This window comes from Anolis sagrei, chromosome 3 (genome assembly GCF_037176765.1).
Source record: "Anolis sagrei isolate rAnoSag1 chromosome 3, rAnoSag1.mat, whole genome shotgun sequence".
Classification (NCBI taxonomy): domain Eukaryota; kingdom Metazoa; phylum Chordata; class Lepidosauria; order Squamata; family Dactyloidae; genus Anolis; species Anolis sagrei.
Window position 1 is genome coordinate 2,265,232 of NC_090023.1, and position 23,317 is coordinate 2,288,548.

The following is a 23,317-nucleotide window of genomic DNA, read 5'->3' on the forward strand; positions in this document are numbered from 1 at the left end:
CTCAATACCTGGAGAGATCAGGAAAGCCCTTACCCTAGAAACCTTTAAAAAGGACCTTAAAACCTGGCTCTTCTGCTGTGTCTTTGGTGAGTAGGTGCACAACATGACACTACTGCTTCCCTCAACGCTTCTGTCACTGGAATACACGCCCCCCCCCCCCCCCCAAATGGGAAAATTTGGTTCCACAACCCTGTTTTTTTTATGAGCTCCCTCTTGCAAATAACTTGCTCCTCTTCTTATCTCATTCGAGTTTTTAACATATTATCCTGCACATGTGGCCTGCCCACTGTCACTGTGATTGTGTTTATTGTACTGTTATATTGATAATGTATTCATATTTTATGTAATTATGATGTTATTGCTTGTTGCTTATGTTTTGGTTTTATTTTGCTGTAATATGTTGTCTGGGCTTGGCTAAGTCCCCATTGGGGTGATGCTGGTAGGGTATAAATAAAGTTTGTTTGTTTGTTTATTTATTTAATGACATAGAGGCACTTTTTCCAAGTGTAGTTTCCCATGATAGAGGTGATGGTTTACTCCCTGAATTGCTCCCAGAGAGTTCCCAGAGAGTTGAAAACAACTCGGCACCTGCAGAGACTAATGAGCATATAGATAGGTGGGCCGAGATTAGTCAAAACAGGCAGGCCGAGCAAGGCCTTCGGCGTTCTGCCAGACTTCGATAGAAAAAGATAAGAGCCGCTAAGGGAAAGCGAAACCAGTTTCTGAGGGCTTGGAAAAGCGTAAAAGTTCCAAGCATGGAAAATATTGCCAGATGAAGCATTGTTTGGAATCCTGCTAAGTTCTTGTCTTCGTCTCATAGAAGCCTTGCTTGGAAGATTCATGCTTAAAGATTTCTTGTTTCCTGTTTGGATTTTTGTTTCTTGTGATTACCTGCTCAGGCTTTGGATGAATGTATTACTGTTTTTTTGGATTATATTAGAGAAAGTGGATTTTGCTTTTGGACATTGCTGAACTCTACCTTGGACTAATTTGTTCCTGCTTATCTTTTTACCTAATTGGATTTATCTATCCCTTTAAAGTGCCTTTTCAAAACTTTGTTACTTTTACTTATCTTTAATAAAAGGATTGTTTTCCCTACTCAACGTGTGGTGTTTTAAAGTTAGGGTTATTCCTGTTCTGGAGGGCAACACCTCCATGATGGGCCGGGTTGTGGCGCAGCTGTTTGGGAGTCAGCTGCATTAAAATCACCATTGACCAAGGGGTCAAGAATTCGACGCCAACCCGAGTCGGAGTGAGCTTCCAGCCATTTGTCTAGCTTGCTGTCAACCTTTACAGCCCGAAAGACACTTGCATCTGTCAAGTAGGAAATTTAAGTACCGCTTATGTGGAGAGGCTAATTTAACTACTGTATATACTCGAGTATAAGCCTAGTTTTTCAGCCCCTTTTTTAGGCTGAAAAAGTTCCCCTCGGCTTATACTCGAGTCAAGGTTATTTATTATTTTGCTCTGTTATTAGTATTATTTTAATTACATTTATTATTTTACTCTGTTATTATTACATTTACATTATTTTCATCTATTATTATTTTATTACGTTTATTATTTTAGTTTATTTATTATTATTACATTTATTAATTTACTCTATAGTTATTATTACATTTATTACTTTATTATGAGCAATATTATTAAATCTCCATTATTTACAGTATTATTATTATTATTATTATTACATGTTATTGCATTTATTATTTTACTTTATCATTATTGGTAATACGTAAGCACATTTACATTGAAGGAGGTTAGAATAATGGTTTTATCAGAGTTGGGCAGTCTTATCTTAAATTACAATTGTATGTAAATACTCAAAAACATTTAACCTACTGATGATTACCAGTACAAGCTAAATTTCTCACCCTCAGCTTATACTCGAGTCAATACATTTTTGCAGTTTTTTGTGGTAAAATTAGGTGCCTCGGCTTATATTCGGGTCAGCTTATACTCTAGTATATACGGTAATTTACGACACCATAAAACTCCACAGCAGTGTGCAAAAGAATGAGGAAGTACTCCGTCAGTGTCACAAGTGGGTGGTGAAGCTACATCTCCCCCGGTGGCCGGAATTCAAAAAGCATACCCTCATGAAGCTGGAATATTAAATAGCCTCTGTGTCTCCTATATATGTGGTGTGTCTATGGCATTGAATGTTTGCCATGTATATGTGCATTGTGAGCCGCCCTGAGTCCCCTGTGGGGTGAGATTAGAGAGATGGGCCAAAACTAACAAAATGAAGTTCAACAGTGACAAATGCAAGATACTCCACTTTGGCAGAAAAAATGAAATGCAAAGAGACAGAATGGGGGACAAGGCCTGGCTCGAGAGCAGTACATGTGAAAAAGATCTTGGAGTCCTCGTGGACAACAAGTTAAACATGAGCCAGGAATGTGATGTGGCGGCAAAAAAAGCCAATGGGATTTTGGCCTGCATTAATAGGAGCATAGTGTCTAGATCTAGGGAAGTCATGCTCCCCATGCTCTATTCTGTTTTGGTTAGACCACACCTGGAATATTGTGTCCAATTCTGGGCACCACAATTGAAGAGAGATATTGACAAGCTGGAATGTGTCCAGAGGAGGGCGACTAAAATGATCAAGGGTCTGGAGAACAAGCCCTATGAGGAGCGGCTTAGGGAACTGGGCATGTTTAGCCTGAAGAAGAGAAGGCTGAGAGGAGACATGATAGCCATGTATAAATATGTGAGAGGAAGCCACAGGGAGGAGGAGGGAGCAAGCTTGTTTTCTGCTTCCTTGGAGACTAGGACGCAATGGAACAATGGCTTCAAACTACAAGAGAGGAGATTCCATCTGAACATGAGGAAGAACTTCCTGACTGTGAGAGCCATTCAGCAGTGGAACTCTCTGCCCCGGAGTGTGGTGGAGGCTCCTTCTTTGGAAGCTTTTAAGCAGAGGCTGGATGGCCATTTGTCAGGGGTGATTTGAATGCAATATTCCTGCTTCTTGGCAGAATGGGGTTGGACTGGATGGCCCATGAGGTCTCTTCCAACTCTTTGATCCTATGATTCTATGATTCTATAAATGCTGTAAATAAATAAATAAATACTGAAAATGTGCAGCAGGCATGGGCAAACTTGGGTGTTTTGGACTTCAACTCCCACAATTCCTAACAGCCTACCGGTCGGTGCTTTTATTTCTCCTCCCAGGTCTCTCACTTCTCCAAATATGGCTTGCGCGATTCCGACGAGGAGGAAGAGGAAGGCCAGCCCTCCAAAGCCGAGGCCAAGAAGCTGAAGACGTCCCAAGTGCCCCCCGCCGGACAGCTGGCCTCCCAGCAGCAGGCGGCTCTGAATGGGAAACCTGCAGTTCCCGCCAAGGTGAGGGGAGGAGCGGCGGACGCGGAATGGGAAGAATCACATGACTAAGCGGCAGGCCCGGCCACCTTGGAAACCAAACAAGCCAAAGTCTGTTTGTGATATTTCCCCCCTCTCCTCCTTGCTTTATCCCAACACTGTGAGGAAAAATGGCTAAAACTATTTCTTTTGGTGATGGAGGTGGAGTGAGGGCAACATTAAAAACGGATGGTTGCATTCCCCTTTTTTGTTGTCTTGCTTTAATACAGTTCTACATTTGCTCGTTATGTCTCTAATGTCCGCAACGCTGCCCTTCTAATTTTCATGGGGGCTGCATTCACTCCCTCATTTTTGCTCGAAATGGTTTCCCCATCGTGGTCCCTGTGAATCGCACATATGGTATTTCCGGCACTTGCGCAGACAGTTTGGAATCTTCTAGAACAAGGGTCCACAGACTTTTAAAACAGAGGGCCAGGTCACAGTCCCTCAAACTGTTGGAGGGTCAGATTATAATTTGAAAAAAAAAATGAATTAATGCCTATGCACACTGCACATATCTTATTTATAGTGCAAAAAACACTTAAGAACAATACATTAATTGAAATCAAGAACAATTTTAACAAATATAAATTTATTAGTATTTCAATGGGAATTTTTGGCTGATGAGGTAGGATTGTTGTTTTTTGGGTGCTTTCAAGTTGTTTCAGACTTAGGTTGATATGAGTTCCATTTAAACGTCCTACTCTTATTTTATCTCATCATAGTCTGTTAATTGTTTTTTATTCGGAATATGTGGCCCGCCCATTGTCATCTCTATCGTGATTGTGTCTATTGGAATTTTTATTTATTTATTTATTTATTTATTTATTATTATTATTATTCTAATGCCATTTTGATAATGTTGTTGTTGTCTGATGTATATACTTTGATTTAATTGCTGTATTATGTTGTCCGGGCTTGGCCCCATGTAAGCTGCTCCGAATCCCCATTGGGGAGATGGTGGCGGGGTTTGTAAAGTTTATTATTATTATTATTATTATTATTATTATTATAATACTGAGTGAGGGCCGGGTAAAAAATTCGTTTGGGGACCCCTGTTCTAGAAAATTTATTAGATACTTTTAGGCGGTAGCCCCGCCCACTGTCCCCTTGAGAGTATATATATATATATATATATATATAGCCAGTGGGCGGGGCTACTGCCTCAGATCCTTTCATCCACCGCCATTGCAGCTGCTAGGAATCTTTCTCTCATTTTTCTTCATCTTTGACTAGCGTTTCTGGACTGCGTGAATTTTTACTATTTTATTTTTATTTTATTTTTTATTTTGTTGTGGTTATGGGATATTGACCACCACTTTCTTTAAGACGCACGTGGAGGGGAAAAAACGCCTGATGAATGCGCGTTTTATGTGTCTGCGATGCTGGAGGAGAGGCCTTGGGGTATGATCCGGCACTTTCTGCCCCCCGTTTTCACCCTTCAGGCATGTAACAGTCGTGATATGCATACTATGGCTCATCTCTTGAGCAAGCCTTTCCTGCTTTCGATGGAGGTGGAGTGAGGGCAACATTAAAAATGGATGGTTGCATTCCCCTTTTTTGTTGTCTTGCTTTAACACAGTTATACATTTGCTCGTTATGTTTGTAATGTCCGCAACGCTGCCCTTCAGATTTTCATGGGGTTGCGTTCCCTCCCTCATTTTTGCCCGAAATGGTTTCCCCGTCGTGGTCCCTGTGAATTGCACATATGGTATTTCCTGCGCCTGCGCAGACAGTTCGAAATCTTCTAGACTTATTAGACACTTTTAGGTGGTAGCCCCGCCCACTCTCCCCTTGAGAGTATATATATATATAGCCAGTGGGAGGGGCTACTGCCTCAGATCCTTTCATCCACCGCCATTGCAGCAGCTAGGAATCTATCTCTAATTTGTCTTCATCTTTGATTAGCATTTCTGGACTGTGTGAATTTTTTACTATTTTATTTTAATTTTATTTTTTATTTTGTCATGGTTATGGGATGTTGACCACCACTTTCTTTAAGACGCGTCCCTCATGTGGAGGGAAAAACCGCCCGATGGATGTGCGTTTTATGTGTCTGCGATGCTTGAGGAGAGGCCTTGGGGTATGATCCGGCACTTTCTGCCCCCCTTTTTCACCCTTCAGGCATGTAAGAGTCGTGATATGCATACTATGGCTCATCTCTTGAGCAGGCCTTTCCTGCTTTCGATGGAGGTGGAGTGAGGGCAACATTAAAAATGGATGGTTGCATTCCCCTTTTTTGGTGTCTTGCTTTAACACAGTTCTACATTTGCTCATTGTGTCTGTAATATCCGCAATGCTGCCTTTCAGATTTTCATGGGGGTTGTATCCCCTCCCTCATTTTTGCCCGAAATGGTTTCCCCGTCGTGGTCCCTGTGAATTGCACATATGGTATTTCCTGCGCCTGCGCAGACAGTTCGGAATCTTCTAGAAGACTTATTAGACACTTTTAGGTGGTAGCCCCGCCCACTCTCCCATTGAGAGTATATATAGCCAGTGGGAGAGGCTACTGCCTCAGATCCTTTCATCCACAGCCAGTGCAGCAGCTAGGAATCTTTCTCTCATTTTTCTTCATCAACAGATGGTTGCATTCCCCTTTTTTCTTGTCTTGCTTTAACACAGTTCTACCTTTGCTCATTATGTCTGTAATGTCCGCAATGCTGCCCTTCAGATTTTCATGGGGGGTGCATCCCCTCATTTTTGCCCGAAATGGTTTCTGGCCTGTCTTGAGTACGACACTTCAACTGGCATCTGGGCAGTGGCAGTCGGGCCTTGTTTTCCACTGAGTTCCATCGAGCAGCAAGTGTCAGACATATTCTCCCCCCTTCCTTTACTTAGCCTGATAGGCACCATAAAGTTCTTACTTGTTTGCTGAATCTGCTATTTCCTTCCACTTCACACCTCCACTTTATGTATTTATTTCTTTATTTACAACATTTATATGCCGCCCTTCTCACCCCGGACTCAGAGTGGCTTACAAGCCTGTGTTGGATGGGATGACACTCCCCATGAAGAGGCAGGTTCGCAGCTTGGGTGTGATCTTGGATTCATCACTGAGCCTGGTCTCAGTGGTGGCCAGGGGAGCATTTGCACAATTAAAACTTGTGTGCCAGCTGCGCCCGTACCTTGGGAAGTCTGACTTGGCCACGATGGTCCACGCTCTGGTAACATCCCGTATAGACTACTGCAATGCTCTCTACATGGAAGCAGAGTTTTTCTGGCCATAGAATCATAGAATCAAAGAGTTGGAAGAGACCTCATGGGCCATCATCCAGTCCAACCCCATTCTGCCAAGAAGCAGGAATATTGCATTCAAAGCACCCCTGACAAATGGCCATCCAGCCCCTGCTTAAAAGCTTCCAAAGAAGGAGCCTCCACCACACTCTGGGGCAGAGAGTTCCACTACTGAACGGCTCTCACAGTCAGGAAGGTCTTCCTCATGTTCAGATGGAATCTCCTCTCTTGTAGTTTGAAGCCATTGTTCCGCGTCCTAGTCTCCAAGGAAGCAGAAAACAAGCTCGCTCCCTCCTCCTCCCTGTGGCTTCCTCTCACATATTTATACATGGCCCTCATCATATCTCCTCTCAGCCTTCTCTTCTTCAGGCTAAATATGCCCAGTTCCCTAAGCCGCTCCTCATAGGGCTTGTTCTCCAGACCCTTTATCATTTTAGTCGCCCTCCTCTGGACACATTCCAGATTGTCAATATCTCTCTTGAATTGTGGTGCCCAGAATTGGACACAGTATTCCAGATGTGGTCTAACCAAAGCAGAATAGAGGGGTAGCAGGACTTCCCTGGATCTAGACACTAGGCTCCTATTGATGCAGGCCAAAATTCCATTGGCTTTTTTTGCCGCCACATCACATTGTTGGCTCATGTTTAACTTGTTGTCCACGAGGACTCCAAGATCTTTTTCACACGTACTGCTCTCGAGCCAGGCATTGTCCCCCATTCTGTATCTTTGCATTTCATTTTTCCTGCCAAAGTGGAGTATCTTGCATTTCTCCCTGTTGAACTTCATTGTGTGAGTTTTGGCCAATCATCTCTCTAATCTGTCAAGATCCCTTTGAATCCTGCTCCTGTCCTCTGGAGTCTTGGCTATCCCTCCCAGTTTGGTGTCATCTGCAAACTTGATGATCATGCCTTCTAGCCCTTCATCTAAGTCATTAATAAAGATGTTGAACAGGACCGGGCCCAGGACGGAACCCTGCAGCACTCCACTTGTCACTTCTTTCCAAGATGAAGAGGAAGCATTAGTGAGCACTCTCTGTGTTCGTCCACTTAACCAATTACAGATCCACCTCACCGTAGTTTTGAGCAGCATTCTCTTCTGAAGTTTTGCCTGCTTCTGTGGCTAACATCTTCAGAGGTTCTGTTTGCTGTAAGGCAAGTGGAATGTATATATTCCTGTGGAATGTCCAGGTATATACATTCTACTTCAGTGGTTCTCAACCTACCTAATGTCGCGACCCCTTAATACAGTTCCTTATGTTGTCATGACCCCCAACCATAACATTATTTTCGTTGCTACTTCATAACTGTAATTTCGCTAGTTATGAATTGTAATGTAAATATCTGAAATGCAGGATGGATTTTCATTCACTGGACCAAATTTGGCACAAATACCCGATACGCCCAAATTTGAATACTGGTGGGGTTGGAGGAGATTGATGTTGTCATTTGGGAGTTGTAGTTGCTGGGATTTATAGTTCACTTACAATCAAAGAGCTTTCTGAACTCCACCAACGATGGAATTGAATCAGACCTGGCCACACAGAAATCCCATGAGCAACAGAAAATGCTAGGACATCTTGGTGGGCATTGACCTTGAGTTTGGGAGTTGTAGTTCACCTAAATCCAGAGACCACTGTGGACTCAAACAATGATCAATCTGGACCATACTTGGCACGAACACTCAATATGTCCAAATGTGGACTCTGGTGGAGTTTGGGGAAAATAGACCTTGACATTTGGGAGTTTTAGTTGCTGGGATGTATAGTTCACCTACAATCAAAGAGTATTCTGAACCCCCCCCCCCATGATAGAATTAGGCCAAACTTCCCACACAGAACCCCCATGACCAACAGAAAATATTGTATATTCTGATAGTCTTTGGGGACCCCTCTGACACCCCCTCGCAACCCCCCCAGGGGTCCTGACCCCCAGGTTGAGAAACACTGCTCTACTTGCTTCACTGCCAACAGGACTACTGAATATGCCATTAGCCACAGATGCAGGCGAAACGTTAGAAGACAATGCTGCTGGGACATGGCCATACAGCCTGAGAAACTCACAGCAACCCAGTGATTCTGGCCATGAAAGCCTTCAGCAACTATAAAAATTGCCAGAGAACCTCAAATTAGGTCTGGTCGGATGAGCAGGAGAATGCAAATGGCTGGAGAAGGGGAGGGAAAGGGGTCCCAGCTTGTAACAGACTTGCTGTGCAGTCCTGCCATGATAAGATTGCCACCTCCATCCATCCCAGAACGTACCTTTGCAGGAAAGATCATTTCTGCTCTTTGCAGATGATGCAGTGCTCTTGTCCTTGTCCTGAGAAGGTTTGAGAAGGTTGCTAAGAACCTTGTGACACTGCAGTGCTACCAATCCATTAGGCCTGGGTAACAACGGAAAAAATTGTTTCTAAAATCGATTCGTTTTTTTGGGGTTTTTTGCGTTTCGTTATTTAAAATAATTACAAAATTTTCCTTTTAAAAAGTTCGATATTTACGAAGTTTCGTAAATGTGAAAAAAAATTACAAAACATTAACGAATCGATTCGTTAATGGCGGACGCGACCGCGAAATACGCTAAAAAACCTCCAAAAACTTCTGAAGCTTCCCTCTCCCTCTGTTGTTGACTGTTGGTGTGATATTATAATTTTTTTTTCACTAATTAAACAAAAAACTTGCCCCAGACATGCGGAAATAATAACGAAACGACCTCAGAACAATAACGAAACGAATACAATAACGAAATACGAAGCATTTACAAAAGTGTTTAAAAATTCGTTTTTTAAAAAAATTGCTCCAGAATGGTTCGTTATCGTTTTGTAATTAAAAAAATTAACGAATTATTAACGAATTACGAATTAACGAAACGAAACCGCCCAGCCCTACAATCCATTACTTATGGCAAATCAAAAGCATGAGTTGTTGCTCAGAAAAGACGTAAATGTTGTTGGCAAATCAGTGGACTCAAAAAAATCTGAATGAAAAAGACGGAACAGGTAATGAATGGCAAAGAGAGCAGAAGTTGAAGCGGCACTGCCGTATCGGTATTCGACGCTTTAAAAAAAATTGAAATTTTATCATGTAAAATAAAATGAAAAAAGAAATCTAAAGATAGTATTTCCTTTATATTGAAAGACTTAATCTGTGAGAGTAGGCTTCACAGTGAGGTAGGCCTTAGTCTGTGAGGTAAACCTCAGTATGAGAAGGCCTCGCGTGTGAAGGTTGAACTTTATTTGTGTTGTGGAAACCTTGTTCTTGTAAAGCAGGGGTCCTTAAACTTTTTAAAGAAAGGGCCAGGTCACAGTCCCTCAAACTGTTGGAGGGCCGGATTATAATTTGAAAAAAACGAATGAATTCCTATGCACGCTGCACATATTTTACTTGTAGTGTAATCAAAGAGTTAAAAACAATACAATAATTAAAATGAAGAACAATTTTAACAAATATAAACTTATGAGTATTTCAATGGGAAGTGTGGGCCTGCTTTTAGCTGATGAGATAGGATCATCAAGTAGTTTCAGACTTAGGTTGACCCTGAGCGAGGGCCGGATAAATGACCTTGGAGGGCCGTATCCGGACCCGGGGCCTTAGTTTGAGGACCCCTGTTGTGAATAAAGCAATCATATAATTTTGCTACAAAGAAAAGCCTCCTATAAAAGAGATAACCTTGGTCTGTGTGTTTGTGTTTTCTCACTTTGGGCTCCTGGTGGTGGGTCACGCTGCTGCTAAGAAGTTACTCTGCTGTACATTTATGGAGAAGATCTTCTGTTAAGAAGCCCACTCACCCAACAGTTCTCTCTTCTGTAGTCTGGCAAGAGCTAGATCAATGTTTCTCAACCTGGGGGTTGGGACCCCTGAGGGGGTCATGAGGAGGTGTCAGAGGGGTCACCAAAGACCATCAGAAAGCACAGTACTTTCTGATGGTCACTGTTCACATTTGGACATATGGAGTATCCATGCCAAGTTTGGTCCAGATCCACCATTGTTAGAGTCCAACAGTATTCTCTAGCTGTAGGTGAACTACAACTCCCAAGCTCAAGGTCAATGCCCACCTAACCCTTCCAAGCTCAAGGCGATGCCCACCTAACCCTTCCAAGCTCAAGGTCAATGCGCACCTAACCCTTCCAAGCTCAAGGTCAATGCCCACCTAACCCTTCCAAGCTCAAGGTCAATGCCCACCTAACCCTTCCAAGCTCGAGGTCAATGCGCACCTAACCCTTCCAAGCTCAAGGTCGATGCCCACCTAACCCTTCCAAGCTCAAAGTCGATGCCCACCTAACCCTTCCAAGCTCAAAGTCAATGCCCACCTAACCCTTCCAAGCTCAAGGTCAATGCCCACCTAACCCTTCCAAGCTCAAGGTCAATGCCCACCTAACCCTTCCAAGCTCAAAGTCGATGCCCACCTAACCCTTCCAAGCTCAAGGTCAATGCCCACCCAACCCTTCCAAGCTCAAGGTCAATGCCCACCTAACCCTTCCAAGCTCGAGGTCAATGCGCACCTAACCCTTCCAAGCTCAAGGTCGATGCCCACCTAACCCTTCCAAGCTCAAAGTCGATGCCCACCTAACCCTTCCAAGCTCAAGGTCAATGCCCACCTAACCCTTCCAAGCTCAAAGTCGATGCCCACCTAACCCTTCCAAGCTCAAGGTCAATGCCCACCTAACCCTTCCAAGCTCGAGGTCAATGCCCACCTAACCCTTCCAAGCTCAAGGTCGATGCCCACCTAACCCTTCCAAGCTCAATGTCAGTGCCCACCTAACCCTTCCAAGCTCAAAGTCAATGCCCACCTAACCCTTCCAAGCTCAAAGTCGATGCCCACCTAACCCTTCCAAGCTCAAAGTCAATGCCCACCTAACCCTTCCAAGCTCAAGGTCAATGCCCACCTAACCCTTCCAAGCTCGAGGTCAATGCCCACCTAACCCTTCCAAGCTCGAGGTCAATGCCCACCTAACCCTTCCAAGCTCAAAGTCAATGCCAATCTAACCCTTCCAAGCTCGAGGTCAATGCCCACCTAACCCTTCCAAGCTCGAGGTCAATGCCCACCTAACCCTTCCAGGCTCAAAGTCAATGCCCACCTAACCCTTCCAGGCTCAAGGTCAATGCCCACCTAACCCTTCCAAGCTCAAAGTCAATGCCCACCTAACCCTTCCAGGCTCAAGGTCAATGCCCACCTAACCCTTCCAAGCTCAAAGTCAATGCCCACCTAACCCTTCCAGTATTTTCTGTTGGTCATGGGAGTCCTGTGTGCTAAGTTTGGTTCAATTCTATCGTTGGTGGAGTTCAGAATGCTCTTTGATTGTAGGTGAACTGTAAACCCCAGCAACTACAACTCCCAAATGACAAAATCAACCCCCCGTCCTCAACCCCACCAGGATTCAGATTTTGGTGAATCGGGCATTTGTGCCAAATTTTGGTCCAGTGAATGAGAATACATCCTGCATATCAGATATTTACATTCTGATTCATAACAGTAGCAAAAATGACAGTTATGAAGTAGCAACAAAAACAATGTTATGGTTGGGGGTCACCACACATGAGGAACTGTATTAAGGGGTCTCGGCATTAGGAAGGTTGAGAAACACTGAGCTAGATGATTCTGCTGAGGATGGTGGGTTTCAAAATGAAGTCTCTGAGAGCATTCCGGGAGATTTGCAGACAGGCCAGCCTGGGACAGGTTGGCCTGTGCATACCAGGGAAAGTGAAACTGAAGTTTCCCTGGAGAAAAGGCCTTGGGAAGATGGGGAGGGCGGACAGGTCACTAGGGAGTGCAGATTAGATCTCAGAACGCAAGGCCTGAAAAGCAGGTCCAAAAGAAGACATTCCCAAACTAGTCGAGAGAGGAGTTGCACGTCCAGATGCGATAAGGATGATGTTGGGCTTCAATTAGGTGTTTGATTCCCAGCTTTTCAGAGAAGACATCTTTGAGAGAGGTGAGAACGGTCTTCTGTTCGTGTTCTCAAGATCATGGGATTTGTATTGCCAGGGTTCTTGTTTTATGTTCCTGCCTTTGTCTATGTTCCTTGGAAGAGTTTTTGCCTGGAATTGTTTCCTGTGTTCATGTTCCATCCTGGAGTTACCTTGGATCATAAATTGTTTTGTTAATCTTATGGTTATGTTGCTTTACTTTGTATGTTTTGTGATGTTACCTGGGAACCGCTCTGAGTCCCATCGGGGAGATAGAGCGGTATATAAATAAAATTATTATTATTATTATTATTATTATTATTATTATTATTATTACTAGCCATCCCCTGCCACGCGTTGCTGTGGCCCAGTTTGTGTATATGTTTTTTGTGTGTGTATGTGTGTGCACATTTTTGTGTGTTTGCATATGTGTGTGGTTTTGTGAATGTACTGTAATGTATTTTTTTGGCTTTTAAGTCTCTTCAGATCTGTTTTTCAGTGTTTTCATGAGAGATGGTCACTTATTAGCCTGAGAGGTGCATTGTGTCCAAATTTGGTGTCAATTCGTCCAGTGGTTTTTGAGTTATGTTAATCCCACAAACAAACATTACATTTTTATTTATACCTAGCTGTCCCCTGCCACGCGTTGCTCTGGCCCAGTCTGTGTATGTGTTCTGTGTGTATATATTTGTGTATATGTGTATATATGTGGTTTTGTGCATGCTTTGTAATGTAATTTTTGTTTTTTGGCTTTTTAAGTCCCTTCTGCTGTGTTTTTCGTTGTTTTTAGGGGCGATGGACACTCGTTGACCTGATAGGTGTCTTGTGTCCAAATTTGGTGTCAATTCATCCAGTGATTTTTGAGTTCTGTTAATCCCACAAACGAACATTACATTTTTATTTATATAGATTATTATTATTCCATGTTTTATGGATTTCTAGTTCCTGCAATGTTTCCTTGGCTTTCTTGAAAGAGTTTTATCGACCTCTGGCTTGTTTTGTGTATTGCAAGGTCTATCCTGCTTGCTACTTGTGGATATAACAGTCGTGTTCCCTCCCCCCCCCTTTTAATATGCTTGATTCAGTAAACATATTGCTATTTGGACTCCTGGCCTCTGGTGTGGTGCTGGGCGAGAGGTGTCTCAGGGCTAGGGTGCAACACTCTCTCATTCATGTTGTGCCTCCTTGTTCCTCAGAGCTCCGACGCAGAGACGCTGGCCAAAGGCATGGAGCTGGACAGTGACATGGCGGACATCACGCAGGAGGCGCCCCAGGCCTTTTCTTCAGCGGAGGAAGAGGAAGAGGAGGAGCGGGGCCTGGCGGAGGAGCAGGAGCCCGTCCCAGCCTCGGCCCACATCGCCTCCTCCCTGGAAATCAACCCCCACACCTTACAGGTGATTCCCTGGCCTCTTGCTGCTCTCACCTGCATACCTGGCACATACAGGACTCTTGGGTGGGGGTTGCTGCCCCTCTTCTGCCAGAGGGAGTTGGAGTCCAAAACACCTCGAGGGGAGGGACAACGTTTGCCCATTTATTTATCTACCTATCTACTAGCTGTCCCCTGTCACGCATTGCTGTGGCCCAGTCTGTGTATATGTGTTTTGTGTGTGTGTGTGTGTGTGTGTTTGAGTGTGTGTGTGTATGGTTTTGTGCATGCATTGTAATGTGTGTGTGTGTGTGTGTGTGTGTGTTTGAGTGTGTGTAGTGTGTGTGTGCATTGTAGTGTGTGTGTGTGTGTGTGTGTGTGTGTGTGTATATATTGCTTTTTAAGCCCCTTCCGCTGTGTTTTTCAGTGTTTTTATGAATGATGGTCACTCGTTGGCCTGAGAGGTGTCTTTTGTCCAAATTTGGTGTCAATTTGTCCAGTGGTTTTTAAGTTATGTTAATCCCACAAACTAACATTACATTTTTATTAATATAGACTAGCTGTCCCCAGCCACGCTTTGCTGTGGCCTCAGTCTGGTTCCTTCCTTCCCTGACTCTTTCCTTCCTTATCCCCCCCTCTTTCGGTCCCTTCTGCTTTCTCTTCTTCCTTCTTTACCTCGTTCCTTCCTTTCTTCTCTCTTTGCTTCCCTCTTTCCCTTCCTCCTTCTCTCCATCCTTTCCTATGTCTATTTCCTTCATTCTTTCCTTCCTTCCTTCTTTCTTTCCTTCCTTCTCTTCCACCTTCATTCCTTCTCTCTTTTTTCTTTCCTTTTCTCCTTCCTTCATTCTTCACCTCCCTTTTTCCTTCCTTCCCCACTTTTTCCTTCCCTTCCTCTTTCTCTTCTTCCTTCCTTCTCTACCTCTTTCCTTCCTTCCTTCTCTCCTTCCTTCCCTCTTTCCCTTCCACCTTCTCTCCATTTTTCCTATGTCTCTTTCCTTCATTCTTTCTCCTTCCTTCCTTCCTTCCTTCCTTCCTTCTTTCTTTCTTTCTCTCCTTCCTTCCCTTCCACCTTCATTCCTTCCCTCTTTTTTCTTTCTTTTTCTCCTTCCTTCATTCTTCCCCTCCCTTTTTCCTTCCTTCCCCACTTTTTCCTTCCCTTCCTCTTTCTCTTCTTCCTTCCTTCTCTACCTCTTTCCTTCCTTCCTTTCTTCTCTCCTTGCTTCCCTCTTTCCCTTCCTCCTTCTCTCCATTTTTCCTATGTCTCTTTCCTTCATTATTTCTCTTTCCTTCCTTCCTTCCTTCCTTCTTTCTTTCTCCTCTTCCTTCCCTTCCACCTTCATTCCTTCCCTCTTTTTTCTTTCCTTTTCTCCTTCCTTCATTCTTCCCCTCCCTTTTTCCTTCCTTCCCCACTTTTTCCTTCCCTTCCTCTTTCTCTTCTTCCTTCCTTCTCTACCTCTTTCCTTCCTTCCTTCCTTCTCTCCTTCCTCCCCTCTTTCCCTTCCTCCTTCTCTCCATTTTTCCTATGTCTCTTTCCTTCATTCTTTCTCTTTATTTCTTTCCTTCCTTCTCTATCTCTCTGCTTTCATTCCTTCCCTCTTTTTTCTTTCCATTTCTCCTTCCTTACTTCTTCTTCTCTCTTTTTCCTTCCCTTCCCACTTTTTCTTTCCCTCCTCTCTTACTTCTCTACCTCTTTCTTTCCTCTCAAAGCTGGTATGGCCAGCGCTTTCCCTTGAGCAGGAGGGTGTGGGGCCAGGGGAGTTGTTTCCACGCATGCACTGTACCATCATTTAGGTTTTGAGGGTTTTAAAGTCCCTTCCACTGTGTTTTTCAGTGTTTTTATGAGTGAAGGTCACTTGTTGGTTCGTTAAGTGTCTTCTGGACAAATTTTGTGTCATGTCATCTTGTGGTTTTTGAGTTATGTTAATCCCACAAACGAACATTACATTGGTATTTATATAGATTGTGTTAGAAGCAAGTTGAGGGTACAGTTAAAATGCATTTAAAATCACAAACAAAGTTTTAAAAACTTGGCATGGTGCTAAATGTCCTTTGACCAGAATGTGGCTACTTGGAGTGCCTCTGGTGTTGCTGTGAGAAGGTCCTCCATTGTGTTTGTAGTAGGGCTCAGGATGCATTGTAGTAGGTGGTCTGTGGTTTGCTCTTTTCCATGCCTGCATGCTGTGGACTCCAGTTTGAGGCCTCATTTCTTAAGGTTGGCTCTGCATCTCGTGGTGCCAGAGCACAGTCTGTTTAGCGCCTTCCAAGTCTCCCAGTCATTTGTGTGCCCAGAAGGGAGTCTCTCATTTGGTATCAGCCATGGATTGAGGTTCCAGGTTTTCACCTGCCACTTTTGTACTCTTGCTTGCTGAGGTATTCCTATGAGTAGATTTCAATAATTCTTTATTGATTAGTCAATTTTGACCATATCAAAACATGCAAAACATACAAAACATACACATTTGCCCATACATACAGTAAAACCATATATGAATACAAGGCATCCCGGCCTACTGGCCTGTCAACCCACTCCTAAACGATTGAGCAACTACAAGATAAAAAAATTAAAAGATTAAAAATTGATTAATTCCTTAAAGTAGGGTTTGGGCAGGGGCTGGGGGAAGGTAAAACTAGTGGCATGTCCATATTAAGTTTTTAAGTTTGAATTTCCTTCACCTCCCTCTGCTTCCATCTTCTCACGGATAGCCAGTGCTTTTTGCGTAAAAAGGGTCAATTTTTAAATCGAATTTTTATCTGAACCCTGTAGGAGGATGTGCAATTTCTCCTTATTCTCTAAATGAGTATGATTCTCCAGCAGAGGCTCTAGGTAGTAAGACCGGATCCTATTGTAGTAGGGACATTTGAAGAAAAAATGTTCTGAGTGTTCCTATGAGTATCTCTCTTGATCTTAGGAAGCTGTTTCTTGATTTAAGCCATTGGCATGCTGACTGATATCTGAACAGAGGATGGGCTGGAGATGTCACTCTCTTAGTCCTGTCATTACTGGCTGCTACTTCCTGACAGATGTCAGGTGGTACTATACCAGCTAAACAGCATAATTTATCCAGTGGTGTAGGGCGTAGACATTCTGTGATAATGTGGCATGTCTAATGAAGATCCACATCCACTGTTTTAGTGTGGTGAGATGTGTTCCACACTGGGCATGCGTACTCAGCAGCAGAGTAGCATAGCGCAAGGGCAGATGTCTTCACTGTTTCTGGTTGTGATCCCCAGGTTGTGCCAGTCAGCTTGTGTATGGTATTATTTCTAGTGCCCACTTTTTGCTTGATATGCAGGCGGTGCTTCTTGTAGGTCAGACCATGATCCAGAGTGACTCCCGGGTATTTGGGTGCGCTGCAATGCTCCAGTGGGATTCCTTCCTTCCCAGGTGATCCTCAGAGCTCGGGATGCTTGTCTGTTCTTAAGGTGAAAGGCACATGTCTGTGTTTTAGATGGATTAGGGATCAGCTGGTTTTCCCTGTAATAGGCGATAAGAGCACCTAGAGCTTCGGAGAGCTTCTGTTCTACCGTCTCAAAGCTCCCTGCTTGAGCGGTGATGGTACGATCATCAGCATAGATGAAACTCTCTGTCCCTTCTGGCAGTGGCTGGCCATTTGTGTAGATTTTGATCATGGATGGAACAAGGTCAGAGCACGATCCAGGGTGACTCCCAGGTATTTGGGTGCGTTGCAATGCTCCCGTGGGATTCCTTCCCAGGTCATCCCCAGAGCTTGAGATGCTTGTCTGTTCTTAAGGTGAAAAGCACACATCTGCATTTTAGATGGATTAAGAATCAGAAGATATTCCCTGTAATAGGCACTAAGAGCACTTAAAGCTTTTGAGCGCTTCTGTTCAACCATTTCAAAGTTTCCTGCTTGTGTGGTGATGGCATGATCGTCAGCATAGATGAAACTCTCTGTCCCTTCTGGCAGGTTGCCCCTGCCTGCTATATACTTTTTGGATCTTTTTTTTTTAAAGCTGACCACGTGAATGGTCCTTCCATCTGCCCTTGTTTTCCAGATCATGAAAGCCTCCTTGCTGGTGGACGATGACGACTTGGACTTGATCCTGGACCATCGTTTGAGGAGACAGGCCGCTCCACCAGACACCTCCCTAGAGATCTGCTCCCCCCGGACGCCCATCGCCGCCTTGGTGCAAGGCCAGAAGAGCCGTCTCTCAGGTACAGCAAGAGCCACACTCTGTATTCCTTACTCAAATATCTGCGATGCTTTGCCCACATACCACAAGATATAAGGGCGGTGTGCACATGCAACAGGTTTGAAATTGTGTAGAAAAGTTTGGAACGCGAAAGAATTCATTGTCACTGTTTCCATTGAGTCATTAACGCAGTCTTAGACCTTTCAAGATTTGGACTGAACCCTCTTCGAAAGGCTTTGCTAGAAAAGGCATCTCTTCAACTGTGGAACATAAATTCTTTGTGTTGTCCTAAGGCACTCATGGCCGCAATTATTGTGTTGCTGTGAGTTTTCTGGCCTGTATGGCTATGTTCCAAGAGCATTCTCTCCTGACGTTTTGCCCACAGTAAATAAAGAGCAACACTCAAAACGCAGGGGAATTCCAGACATGAATCAATCAGGGCCAGCTGACACCTCCCAACACAGGATGCCCCCAGGCAGCAACCAGCCAGGCTTTGAAGCTGCAAGGCCATTCAATGCTTATTAAGGTGGCCAATTGCAACATTCACACTTGTCTCAAGCAGATAAGAGTTCTTTGGGTTGTTGTAGGTTTTTTGGGCTATATGGCCATGGTCAAGAGGCATTCTCTCCTGACGTTTCGCCTGCACTTTGGCAAGCATCCTCAGAGGTAGTGAGGTCTGTTGGAACTAGGCAAAAGGGTTTATATATCTGTGGAATGACCAGGGTGGGACAAAGGACTCTTGTGTGCTGGAGCTAGGTGTGAATGTTTCAACTGACCACCTTGATTAGCATTCAATGGCCTGACTGCGCCTGGGGCAAACTTTTGTTGAGAGGTAATTAGATGTCTCTTTTGTCACTACCTCTAAGGATGCTTGCCAAAGTGCAGGCGAAACGTCAGGAGAGAATGCCTCTAGACCATGGCCGTACAGCCTGAAAAAACCTACAACAACCCAGTGATTCCGGCCATGAAAGCCTTCGACAATACATAACAGTTCTTTCTTCCACCCTGGACATTACTCCACAGATATATAACTCTCACTTGCCTAGTTTCCAACAGACTTCACAGTCTCTAAGGATGCCTGCCCTAGATGTGGGTGAAATGTCAGGAGAGAATCATACAATAGAATCCTAAAGTTGGAAGAGACCTCCTGGGCCATCATCCAGTCCAACCCCATTCTGCCAAAAAGCAGGAATATTGCATTCAAATCACCCCTGACAGATGGCCATCCAGCCTCTGTTTAAAAGCTTCCAAAGAAGGAGCCTCCACCACACTCCCTCCGGGGCAGAGAGTTCCACTGCTGAACAGCTCTCACAGTCAGGAAGTTCTTCCTCATGTTCAGGTGGAATCTCCTCTCTTGTAGTTTGAAGCCATTGTTCCATTGCGTCCTAGTCTCCAGGGAAGCAGAAAACAAGCTTGCTCCCTCCTCCCTGTGGCTTCCTCTCACATATTTATACATGGCTATCATATCTCCTCTCAGCCTTCTCTTCTTCAGGCTAAACATGCCCAGCTCCTTAAGCCGCTCCTCATAGGGCTTGTTCTCCAGACCCTTGATCATTTGAGTCGCCCTCCTCTGGACACATTCCAGCTTGTCAATATCTCTCTAGAATTGTGGTGCCCAGAATTGGACGGTCCCCTGCTTGTGGTGTTTCTAGCTTTGCCTCCTCTGTTTTCCGAAGTTTGCCTTCCTAACGCTGACCCCTTCTGTCCCGGTCTCCCCTCAGTCGGTGGGCTGCTGCAGTCGAGGCTGTCGGGGGTCTCCTCCCTCCTCCAGGACGGCCGTCCCCAGAGGTCTTCCTCCCTGGCGGGTCCGCCTCCCTCGCTGCCCTGGCCGGCCCTCTCGCCCTTGACCCCGGTCTTTGCAGCGCCCGGCCAGGTCCCCGAGGCGACCCTGAAGACCGTCGGCACCCGCAGGAACCTGTCGCTGGTCCCCCTGGAGAAGTCGGTCGCCTGTGGGAAGGGGCGGCTGCTGAAGGACATGGGCCTCTTCATGGGCCGCTCCTTCCGCGTCGGATGGGGGCCCAGCTGGCTCCTGGCCCACAGCGGGGAGCGCCTGAGCACCTCCGGAGAAGCCAAGGACCTCCGGAACGAGTCCATGGACTACGGATTCCTGCCTGCGCCGGTTGCCCCCAAACCGTGAGTCATGCTCTCTGTCACGATGCCAGTTTGACACAAGCTATATGTTTGTTTTGATTCACCTCTGCCTGCGTACCGGCAGAGCTGAACCCAAACAAGCACCCAGCTTGTGTTAAACTGTTTAATTAAAACAGCACTTCTTTCTTTCTTTCTTTATCTATCTATCGTGTCAGGAGTGAACCAAACCAGTTGTATTGCATTAAAAAATAGACAAACAAACAAAACACAAAATTTGCAAACTTGGTATTCTATTAAATGTCCTTTGACCAATCTCTGGCCACTTGGAGTGCTTCTGGTGTTGTTGCAAGAAAGTCCTCCCTTGTGCATGTGGCAGGGCTCAGGTTGCATTGCAGCAGGTGGTCAGTGGTTTGCTCCTCTCCACACTCGCATGTCGTGGATTCCACTTTGTAGCCCCATTTCTTAAGGTTGGCTCTGCATCTCATATTCAGCGCCTTCCAAGTCACCCAGTCTTCTGTGTGCCCAGGGGGGAGTCTCTCTTTTGGTATCAGCCATTGATTGAGGTTCTGGGTTTGAGCCTGCCACTTTTGGACTCTCGCTTGCTGGGGTGTTCCAGCGAGTGTCTCTGTAGATCTTAGAAAACTATTTCTTGATTTAAGTCGTTGACATGCTGGCTGATACCCAAACAAGGGATGAGCTGGAGATGTCTCTGCCTTGGTCCTTTCACTCTTGGCTGCTACTTCCCGGCGGATGTCAGGTGGTGCAATACCGGCTAAGCAGTGTAATTTCTCCAGTGGTGTGGGGCGCAGACACCTCGTGATAATGCGGCATATCTCATTAAGAGCCACACACACTGTTTTAGCGTGGTGAGATGTGTTCTACACTGGGCATGCATACTCAGCAGCAGAGTAGCACAGCGCAAGGGCAGATGTCTTCACTGTGTCTGGTTGTGATCCCCAGGTTGTGCCAGTCAACTTTCGTATGATGTTGTTTCTAGCACCCACTTACTGTACAGTAAGTAGCACTTACTGCCTGACTGTTTCATAATCCAAATATAAAACATACAGATAGCACTCAGCCACAGAATATAAACAAAGGCTGGTAGCAAAGGCCAATGCAGGTTTGGGAGAACACCGTTGTCAAAAGGTTCAGTCCAGTAGTCAAACGCTGAGACTTCAATGATTAAAGTCCAAGGATCAAGAGTCTACACTGTAGTCAATAGCCAGTCCAGAGATTCAAGGTTCCAAGAATTCAGGAAACAGGTCAGGATACCGAAATGGGGACTCAAGGTGGCCAACAACCACGTAATCAGATCATAGTTTAAAAGTAAAATTAGAAATTAAATAGTACTGTGTAAAATATAATGAATACAATCCCCCCAAATACCCCACCCACTGCCTATTCACCAGAAGGCCTCATTTTGCCTGCCAGCTGCCAGCTCTCTGCATAATTTGACCTGAAGTTTAACAGGAATTTTTAAAAATCTGTGGGAGGAAAAGGAGGATCTGTCCCTTTTTGGCTGAGCTTGGAGGGCTTTTCCAGTACAGTGCATTTCCCAGCTTCAGACAATATGTTATAAGCAGGCATGGGCAAACTTCGGTCCTCCTCCAGGTGTTTTGGATTCCAACTCACACAGATACTAACACTTTACCGGCTGTTAGGAATTATGGGGGTTGAAGTCCAGAACACCTGGAGGGAGGGCCGAAGTTTGCCCATGTCTGTTATAGGGAAATGGTTGCTGTTTGTGGCTATGGCCCTGTTAGGGATTCATAGAATCATAGAATCAAAGAGTTGGAAGAGACCTCCTGGGCCATCCAGTCCAACCCCATTCTGCCAAGAAGCAGGAATATTGCATTCAAATCACCCCCGACAGATGGCCATCCAGCCTCTGTTTAAAAGCTTCCAAGAAAGGAGCCTCCACCACACTCCGGGGCAGAGAGTTCCATTGCTGAACGGCTCTCACAGTCTCAAGTTCTTCCTCATGTTTAGATGGAATCTCCTCTCTTGTAGTTTGAAGCCATTGTTCCTTGTCCTAATCTCCAAGGAAGCAGAAAACAAGCTTGCTCCCTCTTCCCTGTGGCTTCCTCTCACATATTTATCCATGGCTACCATATCTCCTCTTCTTTTGATTCCTCTTCTTTTGAAGAGGAAGGGGAGCAGGGAAGTGCTCAGGAATTGGAAGAGGAATCAGACGACGAGGTCTTGCAAGTGCCCACTTTTCTGGAGAGGCGAAAGGAGACAGGGCACAGACTAGAATAGCTGCTAGAAACGCAGAGCTAATTGGGAGACACCCTAGCACCTCCTGGGTGGGGAATTCAGGGCTGTAAATCATAAGCAGGAGCAGTCAGCTTTCGCTGGTAACAGCAATTTGGATGCTGATGTTTTTGCTCTAATGCAGTGGTTCTCAACCTGGGGTCCCCAGATGTTTTTGGCCTACAACTCCCAGAAATCCTAACAGATGGTAAACTAGCTGGGATTTCTGGGAGTTGTAGGCCAAAAACATCTGGGGACCCCAGGTTGAGAACCACTGCTCCAATGGAACCTGCTTCAAGTCTGCTTCTGAGGATTTAGTGATCATTGCCCGTTGTCTGATGTAAGACTGCTGTTTCTTTTGGGATTTTACAAGAGACTTTAATGTTGTGTCTGCCTTAAGACTTCTTTGCTTTTGTTTGCATTTTTCAACTGCCTTTGGTGATCCTTTGTGTTTGCTGAAGTAAAGCATTTTTCTTTTACTTTCAACATTGTATTAAGGCTGGTTTTTGAAGGGCAAATCAGGACAGTCCCCAGTGGAGTTTCTGGACAGTTGACCAGAGCGATTTCTTGACTCCACCTGCACCTCTTTACAACTCCATGGAGGTGCCTGCTGCTTTCCCCTTCCTGAGGCCTGCCTGGCTTTTTCTCCACAGGCTCTCAGAGTCCCCCTTCAAAGTCCACATAGAGAAGCTGACCTTGGAAGGAGAGACGGCCGAGGAGGACCTGCCCTTGTACCTGGCGCCCTTGGAAATCAAGCTGGCGCACAGCACGGTCCACCTGGAGGAGCCCTGCCCACTTCTGACCCCCAACCCCGGCGTGGCTGCCATCCATGAGTACGCAGCCTGGACTGCGGAGGTCTGCGGAGACCCAGAGGAAAGCGAAGGTGAGCCTGCAGCTGGACGTCCGGTGTCAAGGGAGTCTGCTGTGGAGGGAAACCAGAAATATACCTTTAGATG

The 23,317-nt window shown here is 45.1% G+C and overlaps 1 protein-coding gene across 2 annotated transcripts in view; it reads left to right on the forward strand.

The window, feature by feature from the left end:
• NUP98 (nucleoporin 98 and 96 precursor) overlaps positions 1-23,317 on the forward strand; it is a 102,159-nt gene that overhangs the window by 57,049 nt on the left and 21,793 nt on the right. For both annotated transcript variants that reach the window (XM_067466404.1, XM_067466405.1), the window contains exons 20-24: positions 3,178-3,348; positions 13,693-13,890; positions 17,880-18,039; positions 19,739-20,150; positions 23,015-23,244. In XM_067466404.1, coding sequence (XP_067322505.1) covers positions 3,178-3,348; positions 13,693-13,890; positions 17,880-18,039; positions 19,739-20,150; positions 23,015-23,244 — 1,171 coding nt within the window. The remainder of the gene's footprint in view (positions 1-3,177; positions 3,349-13,692; positions 13,891-17,879; positions 18,040-19,738; positions 20,151-23,014; positions 23,245-23,317) is intronic.